The 23,751-nt window shown below is 45.6% G+C and overlaps 1 protein-coding gene across 4 annotated transcripts in view; it reads right to left on the reverse strand.

Annotated features, from left to right (window-relative positions):
- The window catches only part of OSBPL1A (oxysterol binding protein like 1A), a 122,905-nt gene that overhangs the window by 17,684 nt on the left and 81,470 nt on the right, over positions 1-23,751 (reverse strand). For all 4 annotated transcript variants that reach the window (XM_075213433.1, XM_075213434.1, XM_075213435.1 and 1 more), the window contains 5 exons: positions 21,359-21,434; positions 5,716-5,850; positions 4,899-4,996; positions 2,709-2,891; positions 65-172 (listed from right to left, as the gene is read on the reverse strand). In XM_075213433.1, coding sequence (XP_075069534.1) covers positions 65-172; positions 2,709-2,891; positions 4,899-4,996; positions 5,716-5,850; positions 21,359-21,434 — 600 coding nt within the window. The remainder of the gene's footprint in view (positions 1-64; positions 173-2,708; positions 2,892-4,898; positions 4,997-5,715; positions 5,851-21,358; positions 21,435-23,751) is intronic.

Raw genomic sequence — 23,751 nt, forward strand, 5'->3', positions numbered from 1 at the left:
TATCTGCTCTACATGTATATTGGAAAGTCTGCAAAGCGTGGGTAACTATGTCCTAAAAACTTACTTGTGATTAGTAATTTCCATATTGCCATACTGTTCAATCCACAATTTGCCAACAATTATATTATGTACACAGCAAGTAGGGTTTGTCCACGTATAGGATTCATTGTGCCTAGGAAAAGGAAATGTGCCTTTAAGTTGTGTTATAAAGGTAATGTACTAATAAACATGTCCTAGTATTAAAATGAAACATGAAGCTAAATAGCTGATGTGGTTTAAAACAGACATAGATCATCAGTACTTATTCTGAATACTAAACTGATCCAAGTTTCTAAATAGTATCGCTGACCATTGGTAGAAGTACAAGGGTTGCAGTGGATGTGGCGGCTACGTGGCCCGGAGGTGATGGGGCACCTCCGAGGCCCCCACTACCACCCACATTGATGTCCAAAGAGAGCAGAGCGGCGGCTCGAGAGGTTAGAGTAGTATACAGGAGCCTCTACCCAAATCTAGCTATGGGGCCGATATTGTACTGTTCCGCCCTCGTCTCTGACTCAGTCGTTTGTCGTAAAAAACACTGTAGTCAGAACACAAGTAAGTATCATCGGGTATTATAACCCTAACAATAATGCATTCACTATTTCTATTTGTTTTTCTTATGCTATTTCAATACACAAGAATCAGTTTATGCTTATCAAAAAAAAAAACAGTTGAAAGACTACATACAGTAAATGTGTTCCTGGTAATTAAATTAATATTTGACCATTCCACATTAAAAATAATTTAAGGACCACTTTCAACGAGTTGATCTTAAATAATTTGTTTTTAATGATGACTCAATAACATGACACTGTTTTCAGACTGGTTTCTTGTCTAGTGGCTACGGATGTATTCAGAATTTCCTTTGAAATATTTGGGATCCCATGATACAGTTACATATTTTGGTTTCCCACTGAATCTTGAAACGTAGGCTATGTTCTAGCAACACTTTGGCTAAGCTTTGACTTATGTTAAAAGTGACTGCTAATAGTATGTTGGATTTACCCATTAATAAAAGGAGCCTATACAGCATATTTAATCTTATGTGTATTTTATTAATTTTAGGATTTATTGCATTTATATTACATATTTATTTTATTTATATTTGGTTCCAGCAGTCTTCTTGTTGTTTTCTGTGTCGTTTTCATACCTGGGTTCAGATCACAGATTTGGAGAGCTGCAGTCCGGATAAGCTAGGTTTATTAATGGTCTACTAGCGACCATTATTTTGTTTTGTTTCATTATGTTAAAGGGGCTGTCCACTATATATATTCTTTTCTACAGTTTATGCTCCTTAGTCTGCACCAAATATGGGCCAATCTTCTATTTTTATAGTAAAAAGTTCTCTATCTGATTAGATCTCCTTAGAGGGGGTGCACTCTATTCTCATAAACAAAGTTAAACCAACTATAAGACAAGAATGTTACTACAAGAGGCAAAAAAAATAGCGCTTTTAGTTTATTAAAACACATAATTAACCCGTCATTAGGGCCGAGAAATTATAGCAAGTATTTTAGTTAAATGGCAAGTATTCATTCAGTATTCTTATTCCAGCGTGGAAAACCATATTTATTATTTCAAATCATTACTGTTCATTCATGTTGTAACCAATTATGGATTATAATGTCACCGACTTAAAGTTATAATAAAGTTTGGCCAGAATTCATATCCATTATGAGGTTTTATCTCTTCATCTCTAGCAATAAAACAGTCTTTAAACACATAGTGTAAGAAATAGTATTAATATAAGAGAATGTTAAACACTTCATATAACGAATGATAAAAATGGAACAATAATGGCGGTCAGATGCTAATTAAGCTAAATGTAAAATGAGAGCCATACATAAAATCTGCCACTGTGTTTTATTACTAGAGATGCAGAGGCAAAAACCTCATAATGGATATGAATTCTGGCCAAAATTTTATGTAAACAAACTTTTTTTGAAAACCAATAGATGGCAGTGTAAGCCTAACATGAAAGTATAATAAAAACAGATTATTACGAGAGAATAGAAAATTGGTGATAGAAGAAACTAAATCAAAATGTGTGACATTTATTAATACAATTTGACAACAGTTTGTTTTGAAAAATGTATTAATAACTTTAAAAGTCAGTGACCCATCATTGGTTACAACATGATTGATCAGTAATGATTTTAAATAATAAATATGGTAATGTTAATTTTTTTTTCCCTGCTGGAATATGAACACTTAATACTTCCGATACAAATAAAATACTTACTATAAAACCTCCCTTTAATATACTAAGAGCACTTGTTTTTTCAATTCTTTACACAAACTCCTATATGTTTTTATTATTTCGCCTTTAGTAGGTTCAGATATGAAAAAATAATTATTTTAATTAAATTCAATAAAACATACATTTTATTTAAAATTAGTGGCCTGGAATGCCTCTTGTAGTAACATTCTAGTCTTTTAGTTGATTTTACCAAAAGGAGCATCTATGGTATTTGCTCAATCCAGACATCTGTACACACACACACACACACACACACACACACACACACACACACACCATCAGCTGCATGATGATATAATTTAGTTTGAAAGTGCTCCATTATGAAATGCATAACAGAAACATATTATGGCAATATACAAATATATATGAGGAGCACTATGATAAACTACATGTCTAAAAGTTCACTTACTTAGGAAGTTCCAATGTTATTATTCCTTTTGGCTCCGCTTCAACGCTTTTCCCCCAAAACTTAAGCTTAGGGTATATTGATCCATGGAATACAAAGTCATTAGAAAGTCCTTCTGCGTGGAAAGCGCTGATTGGTGGGTGGTGGCTGACCTGTTCAGAAATTAGTCTAAATCCTAGATCATCGCTGAAATACAAAAACAAACAATGAAACGGTATTTAATAGCACAATTGTATACATACAAAGCTTGCAAACATCGGCATGCAGTATTTAAATGAGCAAAAATCAGATAACACTTTTCCATTGGAAATAGCAGATTAAACTTTAACCTGTAAAATACAGTTAAAGCACCAATTTGAAAATCTTTACCTAAACTTACATAGTGCACAAATTGTAACATAAAACAAAGGTGTTTTAAGAAGTGATTTTCTCACACTTTTTTGGGAAGAGGATTCAAACAGTACCTACAGTATGAGGGGGAGGTGCACACACTTGTCTGTATCCGACTCTCATTTGTTGTGTTGAGAGGTGAACAGAGGAGAGACAGATGTTCACATAGACATCCATTAATATCTAGAAAGAAGTCCACCTCTAGAGAGGAGTGCAGTTCTAAAATTTGTTCCGTGGAATATTCACTTCATTTCACATTTAGCATGATTATCTGCCGGACTTTCAAGTGCGTCATGCAGAACCCCCATTCATTTTTGTGCCACCCACAATTCAGACCTCACCACAGTGCAAAAGAATTGACACTATCGCCTTCTCAGCTATATGTATAGATCATACTTGCCTACTTTCACAAGCTGAAATCCGGGAGATCCCGGACAGGGGGCGTGGGTGGGCAGGATTCGGTGAATCGCGTCATTTTGCCCCCGCATCATAAACGTTATTTTGTTGCGGGAGCAGGGTAAAAATTACGCGTATCACCGCAAATCGCATTATTTTGACTAACAACTTGTGGGATGCAGGAGACTTGTCTGCTCTCCCGGCAGTCTGGGAGACCTATCCGGATTTCAGGAGTCTCCTGGACATTCTGGGAGAGATGGCAAGTATGGTATAGGTTAAAGGCTAAACTAAATGTAGAATTTACATATCTAGCGCGGAATGGCCAATAGATGGAATATCCAAGCAATGGCCTAACTTTAAGATTCGATCATCAGAACTTCACACCTCTGTGAAACAGCCTGTTCCGCCTTCAAATTTGATTTGGTCATCTCTATCCACTTCTGTCATTTATTTATTTTTTATAATACACACACACACACACACACACACACAACACCACTGACTGAAGTAAAAAGAGCACATCCAGATTTTTCTGTCCTTATTGCTACAATAATCTCTAATTAATATCGTAATATGAATATCCAATTTTCTTCCATTAAAACAGTCAAAAATGGCAAGATGAAAGACACTCGTGCACAAAACCCTTAAAATGATTTGGCAGCACAAGAACAAATGGTGGGGAAACAATCACAGAAAATAAAAACATAATACTAGAAACCGTACCAACATTAATGTATATCAGAAACTTACAGATGTACAATGAAAAATTGGAATCCACTACAATCTTGTATGCAAAAAGTAGACTGGCATACAATTTTAATACAAAACAGACAGGTCACAACACATGCATTAAACCTTACATACCGAGGCGGAGCTATGGCACTCCGTGACTAGGGCAATGGTTATAGATTTGTGATGTGTCGTTTATACCAGGAATCACTTTTAGATTTTTTCATTTATCAAGTGAATTTTATTGTGGTCATTTCAGGACAGATAGGGCTTTCTTTTGCTACCATATGGAAATAAAGGGCTTTTACTTTCAGGATATTACATAGAGAAACAAAGGGACCAAAACATATCTGTTTTCATGCAACCCTATATAAGTACCAAAATACAGAATAATCAAAGTGATATGGCGGAAGAGACTGGCTATAGGTATAGTACATATTTGTACTTAACTCAATGTCTGATACAGTTACATAGACCGTGAACCAAAAATAGTAGATTCTTATGAGGGGAAAACAGACAAGAGGGCTGGAGGTGAACTGGCAAAAAAAGTCAGTCTAGCCTATGTATAACATTCATGCTTTCTTGTGATTGCTTAAGATGAATGCACAATACATCAACTGTAATACAGAATGTGTGTTGGTGAAAGGCCAGCCTTTGTGTGTGTGTAAATTTTCTTACCGAACTAATTCATAGGTTTCACCAAGAAGAGGATTGAATGGTTTTCCTGTACGTTCCCACTGTGATGCGACTGCTGAAACTGCAAATGCAGCAACACACTGCAAGAAAGTTGTAAACATAAATGATAATAGGTCACCAGTCTGCTACCGTCTAATATATGTATTTATATTGTGTAATTTTTACTGCAAAGGCACAAAAACCATGCTGTCCATGTGTTAAAATAAAATAGACTAAATTAAATTTAACATGACATATATTTTTGTTTGTAAGCTAAAATCATCACCTAGACACAAATTGAATCCAAGATTTTAACAAGGCAAAACAAATGAACACACATATCAGGTGACACTGTATTATCAGCCTGGGCACAGTGGCCATATTTCTTTTGTCGGGTCGGGTAACATTTGACGATGGCGGTAATACAGATATCAGTTAAACCTACAAAAAAAAATCTGATTTCAAGAATGCCTACAAAAAGAAAATAATGACTTACAATAAAAATGACAGTGTAGATAGCCTAGATCCTTACGCTACATACAGATTGCTGTGAATTCCTGCACTTTAAATTGACGTCACTGTTCATAGTCGCAGTGATATCTCTGTATTTAAAGCACCAATGCCTAACTCTAACTTGTAAATGAGATATTAAAAAGTCATGGGGTCCTGGCATTGGAGCTTTAAATACAGAGATATGATAGGCCCACATTAAAGCAGGATTATAGTATTTCAATTGTTTAGCATACATACATTCTCATATAACTTCTGAACTATTCTGCAATTATTTGCAATTTAACAGATTTGCCAGTCAATACATCACCTGCATTCGCTCCACAGGGTCTGAACACAGGTTTGCTTTGTGGATGAGATATGTGTGCTCCATGTATTCCGACAGGCGCTGAAGAAAGCTCAGTGGCTCATTAAAAATAACAGGCATTGTGATTTTGGATAACTCCTGTGATAAGCAAAAAGACAAACAAAAATTCATTATTAATAAAGACAATAAAAGTGTATCTTGCACACTACTTGCTCAAAAAATACCATAACATATATAGCACCAAGTTTAAGTAGTTACTTATAGATTTAGAAACATTATTAGCTATGTGGTAACATTTTGCACGTGTGAAGGTGCACTATTTTTTATCACAAAGATCATACAAATGACCATTGTGCGATCATTACGAATATGGTCATCCTAATTTCAATTGTTCAACACTTGTAAACAATTATCTCTCTATTTGTGTTGGTAGATTAATCAATCATAATTAAGCACTATCAACATATTAAAATTCAGATCACTGGGTGTGTACAAAATGTTCAATCAAAATATAATTTGTGAAAAGATCTGATAATTTATAGAAACGTTGACCATGTGGGAAACTTTAGGGATTAACAGACATAAAGGAAATATATTATACGACAGTGACAACTAGTTTCTAGTGATACTCTAGGCTACTTTTCCAAGCATATGCATGTAGTCCACAAACTGGCTGCCTTCACTGTATACATTTGACGAGTGCACTTTTGAAGAACAAACAGCGAGCAGTTAGAAGATGGTCAATCGCTACAATATATTCATAACATACAGAAGAAGCAAGGTGAACTGTTAATAGCACAAAACATGCCCCCTTCTTCCTTTCCCATCACATGACAACCAAGGAGCTTTCTGAGTGACTGTCTCAGGAGAGACACCTCATTATGCAGTGAGTTGTCATATAAATTTGCTACACTGATCAATTTTGCAAAACGGAACATTGTGATACAGGAAAAACCAACAACTTCAGTGCCATGTTAAACAGGTACAAAATGTGTGTTTAAAAACAACAAACAAAAAAAGACTTAGATGTGGGATCGCAATTTTACAGTGATATACCATGATTCTGGTGTCTGAACTACACTTTTTTTTTTGTTTCTGTCACCTTAACCTAGATTTTCATGCTGAAGTCAGTTTACAAACTCGTGAACGGTCAAGTTGAGTTGTCCTTCTTATCACTAGTGAGAAACAACCCACATGACTTATGTCTTCAAGAGATACAAAATTCATCCTTTCATCTTATTGACTCTCTGCAATTAACCTTCCGTCCCCAACATTCCACTGAAACTGCTTTCACAAAAGTGATCGATCTACTTACTGCAAAGTTTATGGGTCATTTCTCCGTATGCATTCTCCTGGACCTCTCTGCTGCTTTTGACACGGTTGAGCACTCTCCTCTCCTACACATCCTTCACTCCACTGGCCTTCATGACACAATTCTTTCCTGGTTCGCCTCTTACATATTGAACCTTTCCTTTACTGTTTCTACCTCTGACACATCCTCCCCTCTACTCCCACTATCTGTTGGGGATCCATCCACAAGGCTCTGTTCTTGGTACTTTTATTCTTTCACTATATACCTCTTCTCTTGGGGCACTAATTCACTCATTTGGCCTCCAATACCACCTCTACGCTAAGGACACCAAAATCTATCGCTTTCCCTGATCTCTCTCGTGTAACCAACTGTCTTTCAGCTATCTCCACATGGATGTCCCAACCCTATCTAAAGCTTAACATATCAAAAACATAGCTTATCTTCCTCTTGCCAGAATCACCACCTCTTCTCAAATTTCACTCACTGTTAATATTATCCTCAATCTCCCAAGCCCACTGCCTTGGTGTCACACTTGATTCCGCCCTGTGCTTTATTTGCTCAGATCCAGACACTCTCCCAGTCCTGTCGATTCCACCTTAAAAACGTTGCCAGAATACGCCTTCTTCTTACTCAACATGCTACCAAATCTCTTATCTATTCTCATCATCTCCTGTGTTGATTACGGCAACCATCTGCTATTTGGCCTTCCTAACACCCATATATCCACACTTCAATTCATCCTAAATTCTCCTGCAAGACTGATCTTCCTCTCTCGCCGCTCCACATCTGCTGCAGCACTTTGTAAATCCCTACACTAGCTCCCTGTGTCTTCCAGAATCCATTTTAAATTACCTTTACCTACAAAGCCCACAACGCCACCTCTTCATACATCTCAAATCTTATATTCAAATACTCTTCTTCCCACCCTCTTAGATCTACCTCTGACCTGCGTCTCTGGTAACCACCTCACTCGCGCCTACAAGACTTCTCCCGTCTGCTCCCCACTTATGGAATTCCCTCCCACTCTCAATCAGGCTTGCCCACAGCCTACAACTATTTTGACGTTCTCTAAAAATCCATCTCTTTTTTAAAGCTTACGTTATCCCTGATACTATTCACACTAATGCACCCTCCCAGCTGTCCCAATCTCCACTCTGAGCCACACTCGCTCCTCTTGTCTCAGCTGTGGCCTCTTCCACTTAGAACGTAAGCTCTCTAATGAGCAGGGTCCTCCATACCCTTTTTTTTCATGTCTGTGTAGAGGACTTACCTGTCCGGGGCCGTCGTCATCCCTCGGGCGGCGGTCCACTCCGTTCAGCCGGGACGGTGAGCCAATCAGGGCTCACCTCCCGGCCATTTCAAAAAGAAGCATGGCGACGGACCAATCCGGGCCCGCCATGTCATCACGTGGCGTCGCGTCGACGCTACGTGATGACGCTAGCGCGGCGCCGACTATTTAAGTCGGCGCGCGCGCCGCCATGTTCAGTTCGACGGCGGAGAGAGTCAGAAGAGGACGTGTCGCGGAGAGCTGCGGGATCAAGACCAGAAGACAAGCCAGCGGAGACCAGCAGTGGCGGCAGAGAGCCCTTGTTAGGGCTAAGAGCGCCTCTGCTGCCTGAAGACCGGCGGGATCAAGAACCGAAGACAGCGGAGACCAGCAGTGGCGGCAGAGAGCCCTTGTTAGGGCTAAGAGCGCCTCTGCTGCCTGAAGACCGGCGGGATCAAAAGCAGAAGCCGGCGGCAGAGCAGAGAAGCAGCGGCAGGCGGGGAAGGAGTCCAGGAGAAGCTCCCCGAAGACAGCCCCAGGTAAGGCCTTGCCAGGCAACTCCTCTCCCGGGCCCACGCCCGCAGTACATACAATAAAGTCGGGCACAAGGCCCGTTGGCACTCTATAGTAGGGGCACAAGGCCCAGGGACCTGGGCACTAGGCCCCAACGTGGTAGTGGGCCAGTAGGCCATTAGTATATCTATATAAAGGGGACAAGCCCCTGTTAGTTAGAGAGGGGGACTCTGAGCCCCAGGTACAAGGGCACAAGGCCCTTAGGTAGTTAGTGGCCTAGAGGCCATAGGAAGGCCATAGGGCCTAGTTAGGGGCTGGTAGCCCATCTCCTATTAAGGGCACAAGGCCCTCAGTTAGTAAGGAAGGCCACAGGCCTCAGGCAGGGGCTAGGACCCCTAGGTAGTAGGGCACAAGGCCCTAGTGAGTGGGCTCAGAGCCCTGGGTTAGAGAGGGGGCTGAGGCCCATTAGTCAGAGCAGAAGGCTCTGTGTGTAGCTGGGCAGAGACCCATGGTGTGTAGGGCCTAAGGCCCTGGTGGTGTGAGGTAGAGGCGTGGGAGCCTCGTGAGAGTAGGCGCGGTCCTGTGTGAGGTGAGCACACGTGGTTAGGAGGTACGGTCGAGCGTAGGCTCCCGTGGTGCTGTAGCAACCTGCTGGTTGGCTAGCAGCGGTGTGTTCGGGTAAGTAGCGGCAAAGTACTGTAGACTGTATCTATTTATTCTGTCTGTGTGGCGAGTGTAGTTTACATTACAGTATTTTGGTGTGCTTTCTAACTGTGTCCAGGGGCAAGACGTCAGGCCCCCATTAAAGGTAGGCTCTTGTTTCCTGTGGTTTTCCTGTGCTAACCCGTGCTGTGTGGGGACAAGTGTAAGTAACAGCATACACATAGTCAGGGGAGAACACACGTAGTGTCCCTGTCCCTTAGGTCCCCGGGGTCACACTGGTACCCAAGGGGGGTGGCTGAGTGAGTTGGTGGCAGTGCAGCACACCTTGAGGCAGTTCCAGGGGCGGCCGTGGTTCTGATCAAGGGTCCTCAAGGCCGGTTCCGTGCAGGTGGACCTGTGGTTCCGGACGAAGGGACACGTGTGAGATACCCGAGTACAGGCAGTCGGGCGGTTCAGTTCGATCGGCTGTTCCGTGCGGCAGTCGGCCCGCGGGTTAGTGTGCTGTTTTACTGAGCCTCAGCCGGGCTTAAAGAACCCGTACTTAGGGCCTGTGTGTGACTCCATAGCAAGAAGGCAGCTTCTTGGTAAGACCTGGGTGAGGGGGTTAGGAACCGCCCTCCGGTTTAGGCTGTGAACACCGGCTGGTGTTCCCCGTAGCGTGTAACTATTAGTTCCGTTAGTGCACCACATTTAGTAGTCCTAGTGTTTGACGTAGTTGCGTTGCCGACCATTAGAACGTTGTTAGGGTCGGGTCGCCGTTTGTAGTTAGTCCAGTTTGTGGGTGCCATCTTAGTTCACGGAGAGCGTAGAGGGAGGCTGTGTGTCTTGTCATCCGCAGGAGTCGGGAAGGTGCAGGAGAACCGGATCGGAAGTGGGAGTGTCCCGGTGAGTATCACGCTCGATTCCTCCTTTCGGTTAGGCCCTCACCGGCAGGTGTGTGAGGCACTTGAGGCGGGATTAGTCCTCGGATTAGTCTTGGCCTTCAGTGCCTGAAGTCCCCCGCGTCTTGGCAAGAACAAAGTGAGGAGGCGGCAAGGAGCTTGGACTGACCGTGTCTTCGTCCCTTGCCGTAGTCTCGGACAGCCCTTACTTGGTAGACTCGGTTTAACTGTGTGTTTCCCTCTTAGGCGTTACTTGCGGGCGTCCGGAGAAAACCCAAACCGGGACCGAGGTGGGATCCAGTCATCCACGCGGATCGTGGTAAATTCGGAGGTATTAGGAGGTAGTCGCCCTGTGAGGCACATCTCCTTTAGGGACCTTACATTTTGGCGTAGTCGGCAGGATCCGCGTTCGTGATGACGGATTCACGACCAACCACGCCTTCCCCCGAGCGCAACCCGCCTAATGTGATGGCTGTGGGTGCCGCATTGTCCCACCTGCCGAAGTTCGATGGAAAGAATCTTGCTTTCGCCGACTGGCAGGAACGGCTGCATGGCACTGCCCGGTTGTATCATATCACCGGTGCCATGAAGGTGGAGCTGGCTCTGAACGCCCTGGAAGGGGATGCCAGGAAGACGGTTCTTCTTCGACCCAAATCAGATAGGGACACCCTGGACGCCATCTTCAAAATCTTGGGAGGATTGTACGGTGACACCTCCTCTGCGGCAGTTCTGAGGAAGAGGTTCTTCGGGCGTGTGCAGAGAGAAGACGAGAGTCTAACCCAGTTTGGCAACGCTCTCCTAGAATTGGCGGGAGAACTCTGGCAGAGAGACCCACGGGGGTCGGCCGCCATGGGAGACTCGGATGTGCTACTGCGAGACCAATTTGCCCTGGGGCTCTGGAACGTGCCACTCCGGCACATTCTACTGGACAAGGTGCGGGACCAACCTCACCTGGCGTTCCAGGAAATACAAGCGGAGGCTGTGTCCCGGGACAGAGATGATCACTACGGGCCTTATGCGGTAGCGCCCCAGCAAGTCCTGCTCACCAGTAGCCCATCCGAAGCAGAGGCCCAACCGTTGGAGAGTTGTGTGAAAGATCTAAAGGAAGCTCTCTTAGCCATAAAGGAAGAAGTCGCCCAACTGCGGCAGGAAGTCCGTCGGCCGAGGGATCGCCGAAGTGAAGGGGGACCTATGGAGGAACGGCGAAGCGCCCCCAGGTCCCAGCAGGGCCCAAGACCGGGCGTTCGCTGCTGGAGATGTCAACGCGTGGGACATTATGCCCGAAACTGTCCCGAACCTCCAAACCAGGCACCGTTAAACTAGAGTCCCTCGGGGTGAAAGGGCCACCCGCGGGGGAGATGGGGGCAAACCCCAACTTCACCAACTCTGCTGATTTGGTGGGGGAGTGCCCTACCGTAGTAGCCACGTTAGGGGGTAAACCACAACAGTGTCTGCTGAATACGGGGTCTCAGGTGACCACTATGTCGGAGCGGTGTTTCCTGGAAAACTACGCTCACCTGCAGAAGAGCCGGGCCCAAACGTGGATTAAGCTGACCGCCGCCAACAATTTGCCCATCCCTGTCGTGGGAGTAGTCTGGTTGGAAATTGAAGTATGCGGACAGACCTTGGGAAAGAAGGGCATTCTGGTGGTTGGTGGAAAAGAGCTTCGTCATGGCCCGGTGATCCTGGGGATGAACGCCCTACAAAATTTGGATCAGGCCTTATTCCACGCCAAAGGGGCTCGATACTGGAGAGAGTTGGACGTACCCCGGCCCGTGCAGCAGGTTTTCCAGAGAATGGTACGACGGTGTGATGAAGAACCGACTGAGTCGGGACTGGAGCTCCTTGGCTACCTACGGACCAACTATCGACAGACGGTCGAAGTACCCCCTGGTCAGGAGGTGCTGCAATATATGGAAGTGAGGACAAACCGGAGATTAGAGGGAAGAGTGGTGTTGGTGGAACCGGTCAGTCCGGAACGAACGGCGGAAGGACCTCTTGTAGCCCGTGCGTTGGCCAGGGTACATCGAGGAAGGGTACCCGTGCGGTTATGTAATGTGCAGGACCATACTCAGACGATGGGGCCTGGTACGACTGTCGCTCGAGTTATCGCCGTAGAAGCAGAACAGATTGGAGATGACCGGCAGATACGTCTCAAACCCGCGTCAGGACAACAAGGGGGCCTGGCGGTCCAGGTGGAGGGTGACGATAGCCTGTCCCGCGAGTGGAACGGCAACACCATTTTGGAACAAATGGATGTTTCCTTGGAAGGGATCGAGCCTCGAGATGTTACCCGTTTACAGCAGATATTGTGGGCCAGACAGAAAGTGTTCTCCCGAAGTGAAGAGGATTTTGGGTACACGGAGGAACTGGAACATAATATCCGTACCGGAGACAGTCTGCCCATTAGGGAGAGATATCGGCCAATCCCGCCCAAGTTGTACCAAGAGGTCAAGCTGATGATTAGGCAGATGTTGGATAGCCACGTGATTACCGAAAGTAAGAGCCCGTGGGCAGCTCCTATCGTCTTAGTACGAAAAAAAGATGGCGCTATCAGGTTCTGTGTGGACTATCGGCGGTTGAATAGTTGTACTGTCCGCGACGCGTATCCATTGCCCAGGATTGAGGAGTCGCTAGCTGCGCTAGGAAAGGCGAGATATTTCTCCACTCTGGATCTTGCCAGCGGATACTGGCAAGTACCAGTGGCGGCAGAGGACCGGCCGAAGACGGCCTTCATCACACCAATGGGTCTGTTTGAGTTCTGTAGGATGCCGTTTGGGCTCACTAATGCTCCCGCCACCTTCCAACGGTTAATGGAGAGATGTCTGGGAAACCTGAACTTCGACGCTCTCCTGATCTATTTGGATGATATCATCATCTTCGCTCCCACGGTCAAGGAACATCTGGATCGTCTCGACGTCGTCCTACAGCGCTTGGAGAAGTTCGGCCTGAAGTTGAAGCCGCGAAAGTGTCATCTTCTGAAATCTCGGTTGGAATACCTGGGACATATTGTGTCCCGGGATGGGGTGAGCCCCACTCCGGATAAGGTTTCTGCGGTGTTGGACTGGAAGATCCCTCGAACGGTGACGGAACTGAGAGCATTTCTGGGGTTAGTGGGCTACTATCGGAGATTCATCAAAGACTTCGCGAAGGTGGCTGGCCCGCTACACGAATTATTGAGGGGCGTTGCCACTACGGCTAAGAATCAAGCCATAACCTGGGGAGACGCTCAGGAAAAGGCTTTCATGACGCTCAAAGAAGACCTGACGACGGCTCCAGTGCTGGCGTACGCTGACTTCGAAAAGCCCTTCGTTCTGTATACTGATGGAAGTCTCAAGGGCCTGGGGGCCGTGCTAGCACAAGTCCAAGACGGCAAAGAACGGGTCATTGCCTACGGAAGCCGGAGCCTGCGGGATTCAGAAAGAAACCCCGATAATTACAGTGCCTTTAAGCTGGAGTTGTTAGCAGTGGTTTGGGCAGTAACCGAAAAGTTCACGGAATACTTGACCGGCGCTGAGTTCGACATAGTGACCGATCACAATCCCTTGGCCTACTTGGGCACGGCCAAGTTAGGGGCGCTGGAACAGCGCTGGATGGCTCGGTTGGCCAAGTTCGGATATAAGATCCGGTATCGACCCGGAAAGGCTAATGGAAATGCGGATGCGTTGTCCCGTTATCCCCTGCAAGGGCCGGAGGGGCCTAGTGATGAGGACAGAGAAGGGGAGGAGATCCCGGATCTGACCCAGTTGACATCTCCTGTTTGTGCTCTGAGTGTGCCCAAGACGACCGTAGATTGGGCCGAACGGCAGGCTCAGGATGCTCCATTGCGGTGTGTCCGCCGATGGAAGCAACAGGGACATTGGCCCTCTAGTGAAGAACGGCGTCGACTGTCCATAGCCGGACGACGGCTATTGCACAGATGGGATCAACTGGCAGTGAGGGAAGGGGTGCTAGTTCGCCGAGCCTACCTGGAGCAAGAGCTCCGTCCTGTATGGCAGGTGGTGGTGCCTGAGTCCATGGCGCGGGACTTGGTACTGGAAGCCCATGAAAAAGGCGCTCATCTCGGGGCGGCCAAGACCCATCAATGGCTACGCAGACAGTACTGCGTACCTGGCGCCAAGGCGTTGGCGGAAGAGGTCTGCCGAGCCTGTCCACGATGTGGGGTAAGTAAGGCTGGAGAGCAGCATGCGCCCGTGCAAACCATTCAGACGGGGCGACCATTGGAGCTGCTTATGATTGATTACGTCCTGGTTGGGGAGTCAAGTAGTGGTCATAGCTACGCGTTGGTCATGACCGACCACTTTACAAAGTTCACCGTCGTTGTGCCCACACGAAATCAGACGGCGGAAGCAGCTACGCGCGCCATTGTGGAGCACTTCATTCGGAGGTATGGGTGCCCGGAGCGAATTCACTCGGATCAGGGAGCCTGTTTTCAGGGACGCCTCATGGAGGGTCTGTGTGACACTTATGGGGTACAGAAGTCCCGGACCACTCCTTATCACCCTCAAGGTAATGGCGCCTGTGAAAGGTTCGATCGGACCTTGCTGCAAATGCTCAGGGCTCTGGAGGCTGGGCAAAAGAACCGCTGGCCGGAGTACGTGCAGGACTTGGTGTGGGTATACAATAACCGGGTACATAGTACCACCGGTTATACCCCATACTTCCTTTTGTTTGGGCGGCCTGGAAGGGAGTGGCGTGATTTGGACTTGTCCGTCCCCGAAGAAGCGGACAGATGGACTCCCAGCGGCTGGGTGACCGAGCAGAAGAGGAAGCTGAAGATTGCCGGGGACGTGGTGAGGGGGCAGCTACGGTCCAAAGTCCATCACGGGCCAACCAACAGCACGGCTTCCCCCTTCGTAGTGGGTCAGCGGGTACTGGTAAGAGTTAAGAGGTTGGGAAATAAACTCAGCGATCGGTGGGAAGTGTTGCCACATGTAGTGCAACGGCGCATGGCTCCTGACCTTCCTTTGTATGAGGTGGTTCCTGCGGAGGGGACTGGAAGACCGCGGGTGCTACATCGGAATATGTTACGTCCCTGTGGTTTTCTGGATTTGCCTTCCGACGTCCAGGAGAGAAGTGAGCCAGATCCTATACCCGCCCCGACGGGGGTGGATTGGTGGGCACCAATGACCGCCGACGACGTTGTTACTCCAGATGCTACTCCAGTGGACCTGGACCTTCCGACACCGCCGCTTCAACCCAGAAGATCGCAGCGGCCAAACTTGGGCCAGCCTGGAGGACGTTATACTGACCCGGATTTCGTGTGGACCAGGGTTTTGTCGGCAGGGACTGCCGACATTAAAAACGGGGGAAATGTAGAGGACTTACCTGTCCGGGGCCGTCGTCATCCCTCGGGCGGCGGTCCACTCCGTTCAGCCGGGACGGTGAGCCAATCAGGGCTCACCTCCCGGCCATTTCAAAAAGAAGCATGGCGACGGACCAATCCGGGCCCGCCATGTCATCACGTGGCGTCGCGTCGACGCTACGTGATGACGCTAGCGCGGCGCCGACTATTTAAGTCGGCGCGCGCGCCGCCATGTTCAGTTCGACGGCGGAGAGAGTCAGAAGAGGACGTGTCGCGGAGAGCTGCGGGATCAAGACCAGAAGACAAGCCAGCGGAGACCAGCAGTGGCGGCAGAGAGCCCTTGTTAGGGCTAAGAGCGCCTCTGCTGCCTGAAGACCGGCGGGATCAAGAACCGAAGACAGCGGAGACCAGCAGTGGCGGCAGAGAGCCCTTGTTAGGGCTAAGAGCGCCTCTGCTGCCTGAAGACCGGCGGGATCAAAAGCAGAAGCCGGCGGCAGAGCAGAGAAGCAGCGGCAGGCGGGGAAGGAGTCCAGGAGAAGCTCCCCGAAGACAGCCCCAGGTAAGGCCTTGCCAGGCAACTCCTCTCCCGGGCCCACGCCCGCAGTACATACAATAAAGTCGGGCACAAGGCCCGTTGGCACTCTATAGTAGGGGCACAAGGCCCAGGGACCTGGGCACTAGGCCCCAACGTGGTAGTGGGCCAGTAGGCCATTAGTATATCTATATAAAGGGGACAAGCCCCTGTTAGTTAGAGAGGGGGACTCTGAGCCCCAGGTACAAGGGCACAAGGCCCTTAGGTAGTTAGTGGCCTAGAGGCCATAGGAAGGCCATAGGGCCTAGTTAGGGGCTGGTAGCCCATCTCCTATTAAGGGCACAAGGCCCTCAGTTAGTAAGGAAGGCCACAGGCCTCAGGCAGGGGCTAGGACCCCTAGGTAGTAGGGCACAAGGCCCTAGTGAGTGGGCTCAGAGCCCCGGGTTAGAGAGGGGGCTGAGGCCCATTAGTCAGAGCAGAAGGCTCTGTGTGTAGCTGGGCAGAGACCCATGGTGTGTAGGGCCTAAGGCCCTGGTGGTGTGAGGTAGAGGCGTGGGAGCCTCGTGAGAGTAGGCGCGGTCCTGTGTGAGGTGAGCACACGTGGTTAGGAGGTACGGTCGAGCGTAGGCTCCCGTGGTGCTGTAGCAACCTGCTGGTTGGCTAGCAGCGGTGTGTTCGGGTAAGTAGCGGCAAAGTACTGTAGACTGTATCTATTTATTCTGTCTGTGTGGCGAGTGTAGTTTACATTACAGTATTTTGGTGTGCTTTCTAACTGTGTCCAGGGGCAAGACGTCAGGCCCCCATTAAAGGTAGGCTCTTGTTTCCTGTGGTTTTCCTGTGCTAACCCGTGCTGTGTGGGGACAAGTGTAAGTAACAGCATACACATAGTCAGGGGAGAACACACGTAGTGTCCCTGTCCCTTAGGTCCCCGGGGTCACACTGGTACCCAAGGGGGGTGGCTGAGTGAGTTGGTGGCAGTGCAGCACACCTTGAGGCAGTTCCAGGGGCGGCCGTGGTTCTGATCAAGGGTCCTCAAGGCCGGTTCCGTGCAGGTGGACCTGTGGTTCCGGACGAAGGGACACGTGTGAGATACCCGAGTACAGGCAGTCGGGCGGTTCAGTTCGATCGGCTGTTCCGTGCGGCAGTCGGCCCGCGGGTTAGTGTGCTGTTTTACTGAGCCTCAGCCGGGCTTAAAGAACCCGTACTTAGGGCCTGTGTGTGACTCCATAGCAAGAAGGCAGCTTCTTGGTAAGACCTGGGTGAGGGGGTTAGGAACCGCCCTCCGGTTTAGGCTGTGAACACCGGCTGGTGTTCCCCGTAGCGTGTAACTATTAGTTCCGTTAGTGCACCACATTTAGTAGTCCTAGTGTTTGACGTAGTTGCGTTGCCGACCATTAGAACGTTGTTAGGGTCGGGTCGCCGTTTGTAGTTAGTCCAGTTTGTGGGTGCCATCTTAGTTCACGGAGAGCGTAGAGGGAGGCTGTGTGTCTTGTCATCCGCAGGAGTCGGGAAGGTGCAGGAGAACCGGATCGGAAGTGGGAGTGTCCCGGTGAGTATCACGCTCGATTCCTCCTTTCGGTTAGGCCCTCACCGGCAGGTGTGTGAGGCACTTGAGGCGGGATTAGTCCTCGGATTAGTCTTGGCCTTCAGTGCCTGAAGTCCCCCGCGTCTTGGCAAGAACAAAGTGAGGAGGCGGCAAGGAGCTTGGACTGACCGTGTCTTCGTCCCTTGCCGTAGTCTCGGACAGCCCTTACTTGGTAGACTCGGTTTAACTGTGTGTTTCCCTCTTAGGCGTTACTTGCGGGCGTCCGGAGAAAACCCAAACCGGGACCGAGGTGGGATCCAGTCATCCACGCGGATCGTGGTAAATTCGGAGGTATTAGGAGGTAGTCGCCCTGTGAGGCACATCTCCTTTAGGGACCTTACATCTGCATTTATTTTGTTTGTCTTGTCTGTCCTTGTTTTATGTATGTCCTTGTTTTCCCTACCGGACGGCATTGCAGAGCACTGTGGCGCCTTACAAATCTACGATAATAATAACATTTCCCCATTATGTAGATTTGTGGAACTAGCTGGTCCAGTGGCCCTGGCGGCCAGAAAATGCTGGATCTTATACGCAAGCTTGCCAAAACAGTTAGTCACCGTCAGGGCTTTTAGTTCCACAAACTTAATATTTTACATTGTATGCCTCATTATTCGGGCACCTACCACCCAATGGGTGCTAGAAACAACTGAGCATGCGACTGGTTTGTCCAAAGAGGTTCTACAATTTTTGTAGGCCCAATCATCCAAGGGAGTTGCGCCCCTGATGACCAGACAGAGACTGGCTCACATTATGACAAGGGCCCCCATGCTGAGGATTTCCTCATTATAGTGTGAGCAGCCCAGCCTGGTAAAGCCTGGTAATGGTTGCTGCAGGTGGAACCCACACTCTGTGTCTTCCTGTGTAAGTGGTAATAAGTCCAGACAGCAGATGTAGTTATTAATATTGGGCAAAGGGGGGGGGGGTCTTCAATGGAGCAATTACTGTTACTACATGCAAGACAGTAATGCTGATTTTGAGTTGTGTCATTGTTAGCGAAGCGTCAAGGTAACAGTAACGGCGCAAAGTATTAATGGCATGTCAGGTGTTTAATTAATACTTGCTACATCTGTAGCATGTAATCAAATATAAATTTGCTATATTTTATACAACAATGTACAAAAAATGACCATACTGCTCTGTAAAATGAATCTTCAAGTGACATTGCAAGTCGCATGATTGCATTCACCTTGGTCTGAACTAGAAGGACACATTCTTCTAACAGCAACAAAACAAAACAGTAGGGAAAACGAAAAAAAAAATAAAAAAATCACTTCTATTTATAAAAAATGAGGTACAGTAAACCCCAATTTCATAATTTCCCAGATCTTACTTTTTACAGTCCCATAATTCCCTAAAGCAACGGGACCATATCCTGATTTTGCAGCACAAAGTGTTCCCATATATACAGTATATTTGTGAGCGGGTGATTTATTTTCATCAAACCTGGAAATGCAGCTTTAAGGATCTTTGATTTTTTTTTTTTTTTTGTGTGTGATATACAGATAAGTTTTTTTAATGGAAAGTCTGCCATGTGTTAACAGTTTACATGCTGAAACAATTTAACAAAATAGTACAATGTGATCAATTCCAAATTGTGTTTTTCCTTTTCTTTTTCTTTTTTAACTAGAAGTTTACCAGATTTTACACATATTCTTCCCAGTCTCATAAAACGGGTGCTTAACTGTAATAACACTCACTTCTTGTCTTATAGATTTTCACAATTGAACATGTAAAATTTGTGTGTGTGTTTAAAATGTAGTCAGAGAACCTTTTGAATTATTCCTTAAAACTGGGACACGAAAACATGTGGAATAAGAAGTGGGCAAGGCTAGAACATTAGATTTGCTGACAGCAGCACAGAATATTTTCAATTCTATACAAGTGGGAGGGGCTGGAACAATATGTAGCCATTATGAGATTTTAAAAATTAAAGCACAGAGTAGTGATATGAAGCTCCAGTCACAATGCTGCTTGATACAGACAGATGGAACAAAACAAAGCAAAAAAACAAAAAAAAAAACAAAAAAAACATAACAATACCACCGTTTGAGGCTCTCCTGGAACTGTTAATACAATTAACCAATCACCATAATTGCTATAAATACATTGTCCATACCAGTCATAGTTAGATGCAGGTCAAGCCCCATTACATTCTACTCCATTTGTGAGGTAAATGGTTAGTTGGCAATAGACATAAGAAACACTCAATAGATACAAATCCAGCCATATTTTCCATCCGGTAGAGGCATAACTAAAAATAGTACTTTTACTTTACATCTAGTTGTAATTGGACCCGATTGCTGTAGTACATCCAGAATCTACAATATTACACCTTTCAAAATCAATGCAAAGCATTGCTATCAGGTACATTATACATTAAAAAAAAAAAAGTTAAATGCATTTTTATGCCAAGTACATAAAAGACATTTGGGATTAGTTGACAAGAGATTTATTACGAACACTCTTTATAATCTTTATCAGTCTCCTCACTTTTCGCTGTAAAAGAACAACATGGACTCCACATTCAAGGTTTCAAAATCTGTTCTCTCCCACTTTAAAAGCTCCTCCTGCATTTGTCTTTACTTTACTAAAGACATTAACAAGATAACCTCATTTTCTCTCACCTATGTTTCTGGAACCATCTACTAATCAGCTTGCCCCTCACTAAGATGGCGCCTCTTCAATCCACCTTGACTGCAGATGGAAGATTAATATTCCTTAGTAACTATTTTACCAATGCTGAAGATCTGTAAGTCATTGCATTGGAAGCCTCTTTCCTCCAAGTCTCATTTCGACATGTAAGCTCATCATACTTCTTAGATATTCAGATTTCTCACACAACTTTATGCCATAATCCCGCATATTCTCTGATATTATCCCAAAGCTCTTTATCTCTGTTTTCCAGACAAACTGTAGCCCTCATTACTTGAACACTTACAATACTATCCTCTTTTCAGTTCATATGTGACAGAACTATTGTTCAAAACATGCATTATGATTAAAGCAATGATAATGAACACTACATATAACAAATTTATGTTAAAAAAAAAGTAATCTTAAAATCAACAAATTATGGACAATGAAAAAGCTTAACTCCTATGTTGTATTTTCTTGTAATCTTCTATTCTGATGCATGTCTTTCGGGTGTCTTTTTAATCATCTAGCTATAAAGAAATAGAACTAAACAACCACCAGCTAGTTAGCAGGGGGTGTTGCTGCAATGGAGCCCACATCACCTTTCAAGGCCCCAGGCACCGTCACCTTCTACTGCTTCCTTAAGCTCCCTCTAGTGATTAGGCTGCTGTCATATTAACCAAAAGGAAGTCTGTGGTTGGTTACCAGCGTACATTGCTTCCAATTGGTTACAATAACAGCAGGCATGAATTGACCCATAGAGGGAGCTTCCGTAAACTGAATGAGGTAAGAAATTTTCTGCTTGTACAATGGTGCCCTTAAACCTTATGCTACAGGGCACACAAATATCTAATTACATCCCTACCTTCAAGGTCAACAAAAAGCCAAAATAATTTTTGTGCTTTAAGGAGAAAAGAAAAAAGTTGGTCTTAATGGATTTAATTGAACACTTACCATTCCAATGCATTTTCTTAAAATACTCCAAATACTGAAATCATTTCTGGAAAACATTGGGGAGGGCAAACTTGTTCTGAGAAAGAGAGAAACATATGTTCTTTAGCCAATAGAAGCATTACACAAGTAGAAGATATTCTTGTTGTAGTAACAAGTTGTGTCAGATTCTACATATTTACAGTCTTTGTACAGCAGTAAAATGTGTTCTCTTATAATTATTGAAGAAATCCATAAACAAAATGTATCTCATAGAACATATTTAATATTTTCATAACCAAGACAATATTTACATTTTGCACAGTAATGCATTGGTTAGGTATCTGAGAGGCAGTGAATATGTAAATGTATTATCTTATACAACAGGTCCAAAAAAGTGACAAAAGACATGAGGTACATTCGAAAGGTAGATGTGATTTTTCTGTGCAGCGCTGCAGAATTAGTGGCATTATATAAAAAGATGACGATGATGAAGGTAGAACACAGAAGCAGATTTATACATATGGTGTACAGGAACTATAAAGGTTTTCATAGTATTTGTTTATGCTGTATTTATTTGCACAGTATGCATCACCGGCATCCTTACTCTAATCATATCATAAGTGAGGTGGTTTTGTATTATGTTTTCAGGTTTACATTTACATGATCTAAAAGGTTGTTTATACTCTTGACTTTACTTGCTTATTATGATTATTTCTTATCTTTTAGTATTGTATTAGAAGTTTTTAAATGTCTCCATGTATTTACAACTTGCATTACTTTCTCGTTTTAATAATTATTTTAATATACATTTCTCCAAATGTTTTCACAGTATTGTATAATCTCCTGGGGTCTGCTCTCCAGAACTTGGAAATCATGCTTCATTGGCAGAGTTCTGATGTGTAAAAGGATCTCGCTAATCTCATTTCTGGCATTTGAAGCCAAGTGATGCTCCGTTTCCTCCAACTTAGACAGTCTCTCTGGAGACTGAGTGATTTGGGGAGTTCTGTGGACTTCATGCATAGACATGGAGTTCTAAATTCTTAAAAATCATCTCATATGTATGCAGGGAAAGTTCTCGCTCCTTTTCCCTAACAAAAAAAAGGTTTTGTAGTCTTTCACCATGGAGCTCAGGAGGTAATATCACTTTATGAAAAGGGAGTTGGGCGAACTGGGCAAGAGAAGAAGCAGTGGGAAGCTATTGATGACCACATTCTTCCATAAAGTACTTGAGAAGTCATGTCAAGAGAAGTATGTCTTACAGTTATATGCACGCTGAAGGTTCCACTCTCTTGGTGAGAGTTAGAAGTGTTGTTGGTAATGTGCATAAGTACTTTGTATGTACTTGATGTTTGGAAAAGTCCCAGTATGCGATTTAACTGATGTTGCTACATAGGACACAAAGAACCACTGATGAGAGTATTTCCTTTACTTCCCTTGATGTGAAACTGAAACAAAATACTAAGTTCTTTTTTCCACCCTCGTAACTTTTCCAAGCACAAGTCAGGCAGACTTTAAACTTTACCATAGCTCTGGTGTGAATAATGCGACAAGACCCATTTGGAGGAGCCCACCCCCCTGCTTGGGGAAAGGCCTGGAACACATTCCACATGCAGATGTTTCACAGGGACGTGTCGTGTAAACCCTCCACAATGACCCAGGACCTGTGGTCACCTGGAGTGGAGAACATGAGCAAGCATTGCTGCTAACCTTCGATAATTCTCATTTCATTGAAGCTCGCTGGATACAAGGTGCTGATGAGACTGGGGATAAGCTTGAGTGAGAGTGGATAATTACAGTGGGTCTGGTGCTACGATCTCCAATATACTGCTAGGGGATCCTGGTGTAGACACGTCCGACCATAGGCTATCGAATATATTAATGTTTGACTCGCTGTGATCAGGAGCCATAACAGGCCTTTGGTTCCACATGGCAGACCTGCTGCTAGTAGGCCTGATGGAACAGCCTCTATCACAACTGTGGTTATTGGAATGGTGAACCGGGATTCTCAAATGCAAGCAGGGTACTCCACTAGTCAGTAAACTTATCAGGAGGAGTCACCTGACATTGGTGGGGAAACTCCCTGGAAGGAAACTATCCAAGTCACTTGATGTGAACTCGCTGTGTTTTCAGCTTATGTGAGCTGCGAACGGTCTCAGGTGCTATGTGCCATTGGCTGCCACAAGTAGGCCAGATGGTGCACAATGAATTTATGATATTCCTCAACCAGCATCTTAATCTCCCTAGGTTACCCTATTACCACCCTCTACACAGCTAACACAAGACAACAACCCTCTGACCAACATTGCTGTGCGACTGCACAACCCACACAATACTTTTTACCTGCATTATAGCTGGACCAATGTGAAATATGATGTAGCATGTGCCCTTGTGTGTCAAACTCCCAGAGATTTTAA

This window comes from Mixophyes fleayi, chromosome 5 (assembly GCF_038048845.1).
Source record: "Mixophyes fleayi isolate aMixFle1 chromosome 5, aMixFle1.hap1, whole genome shotgun sequence".
Classification (NCBI taxonomy): domain Eukaryota; kingdom Metazoa; phylum Chordata; class Amphibia; order Anura; family Limnodynastidae; genus Mixophyes; species Mixophyes fleayi.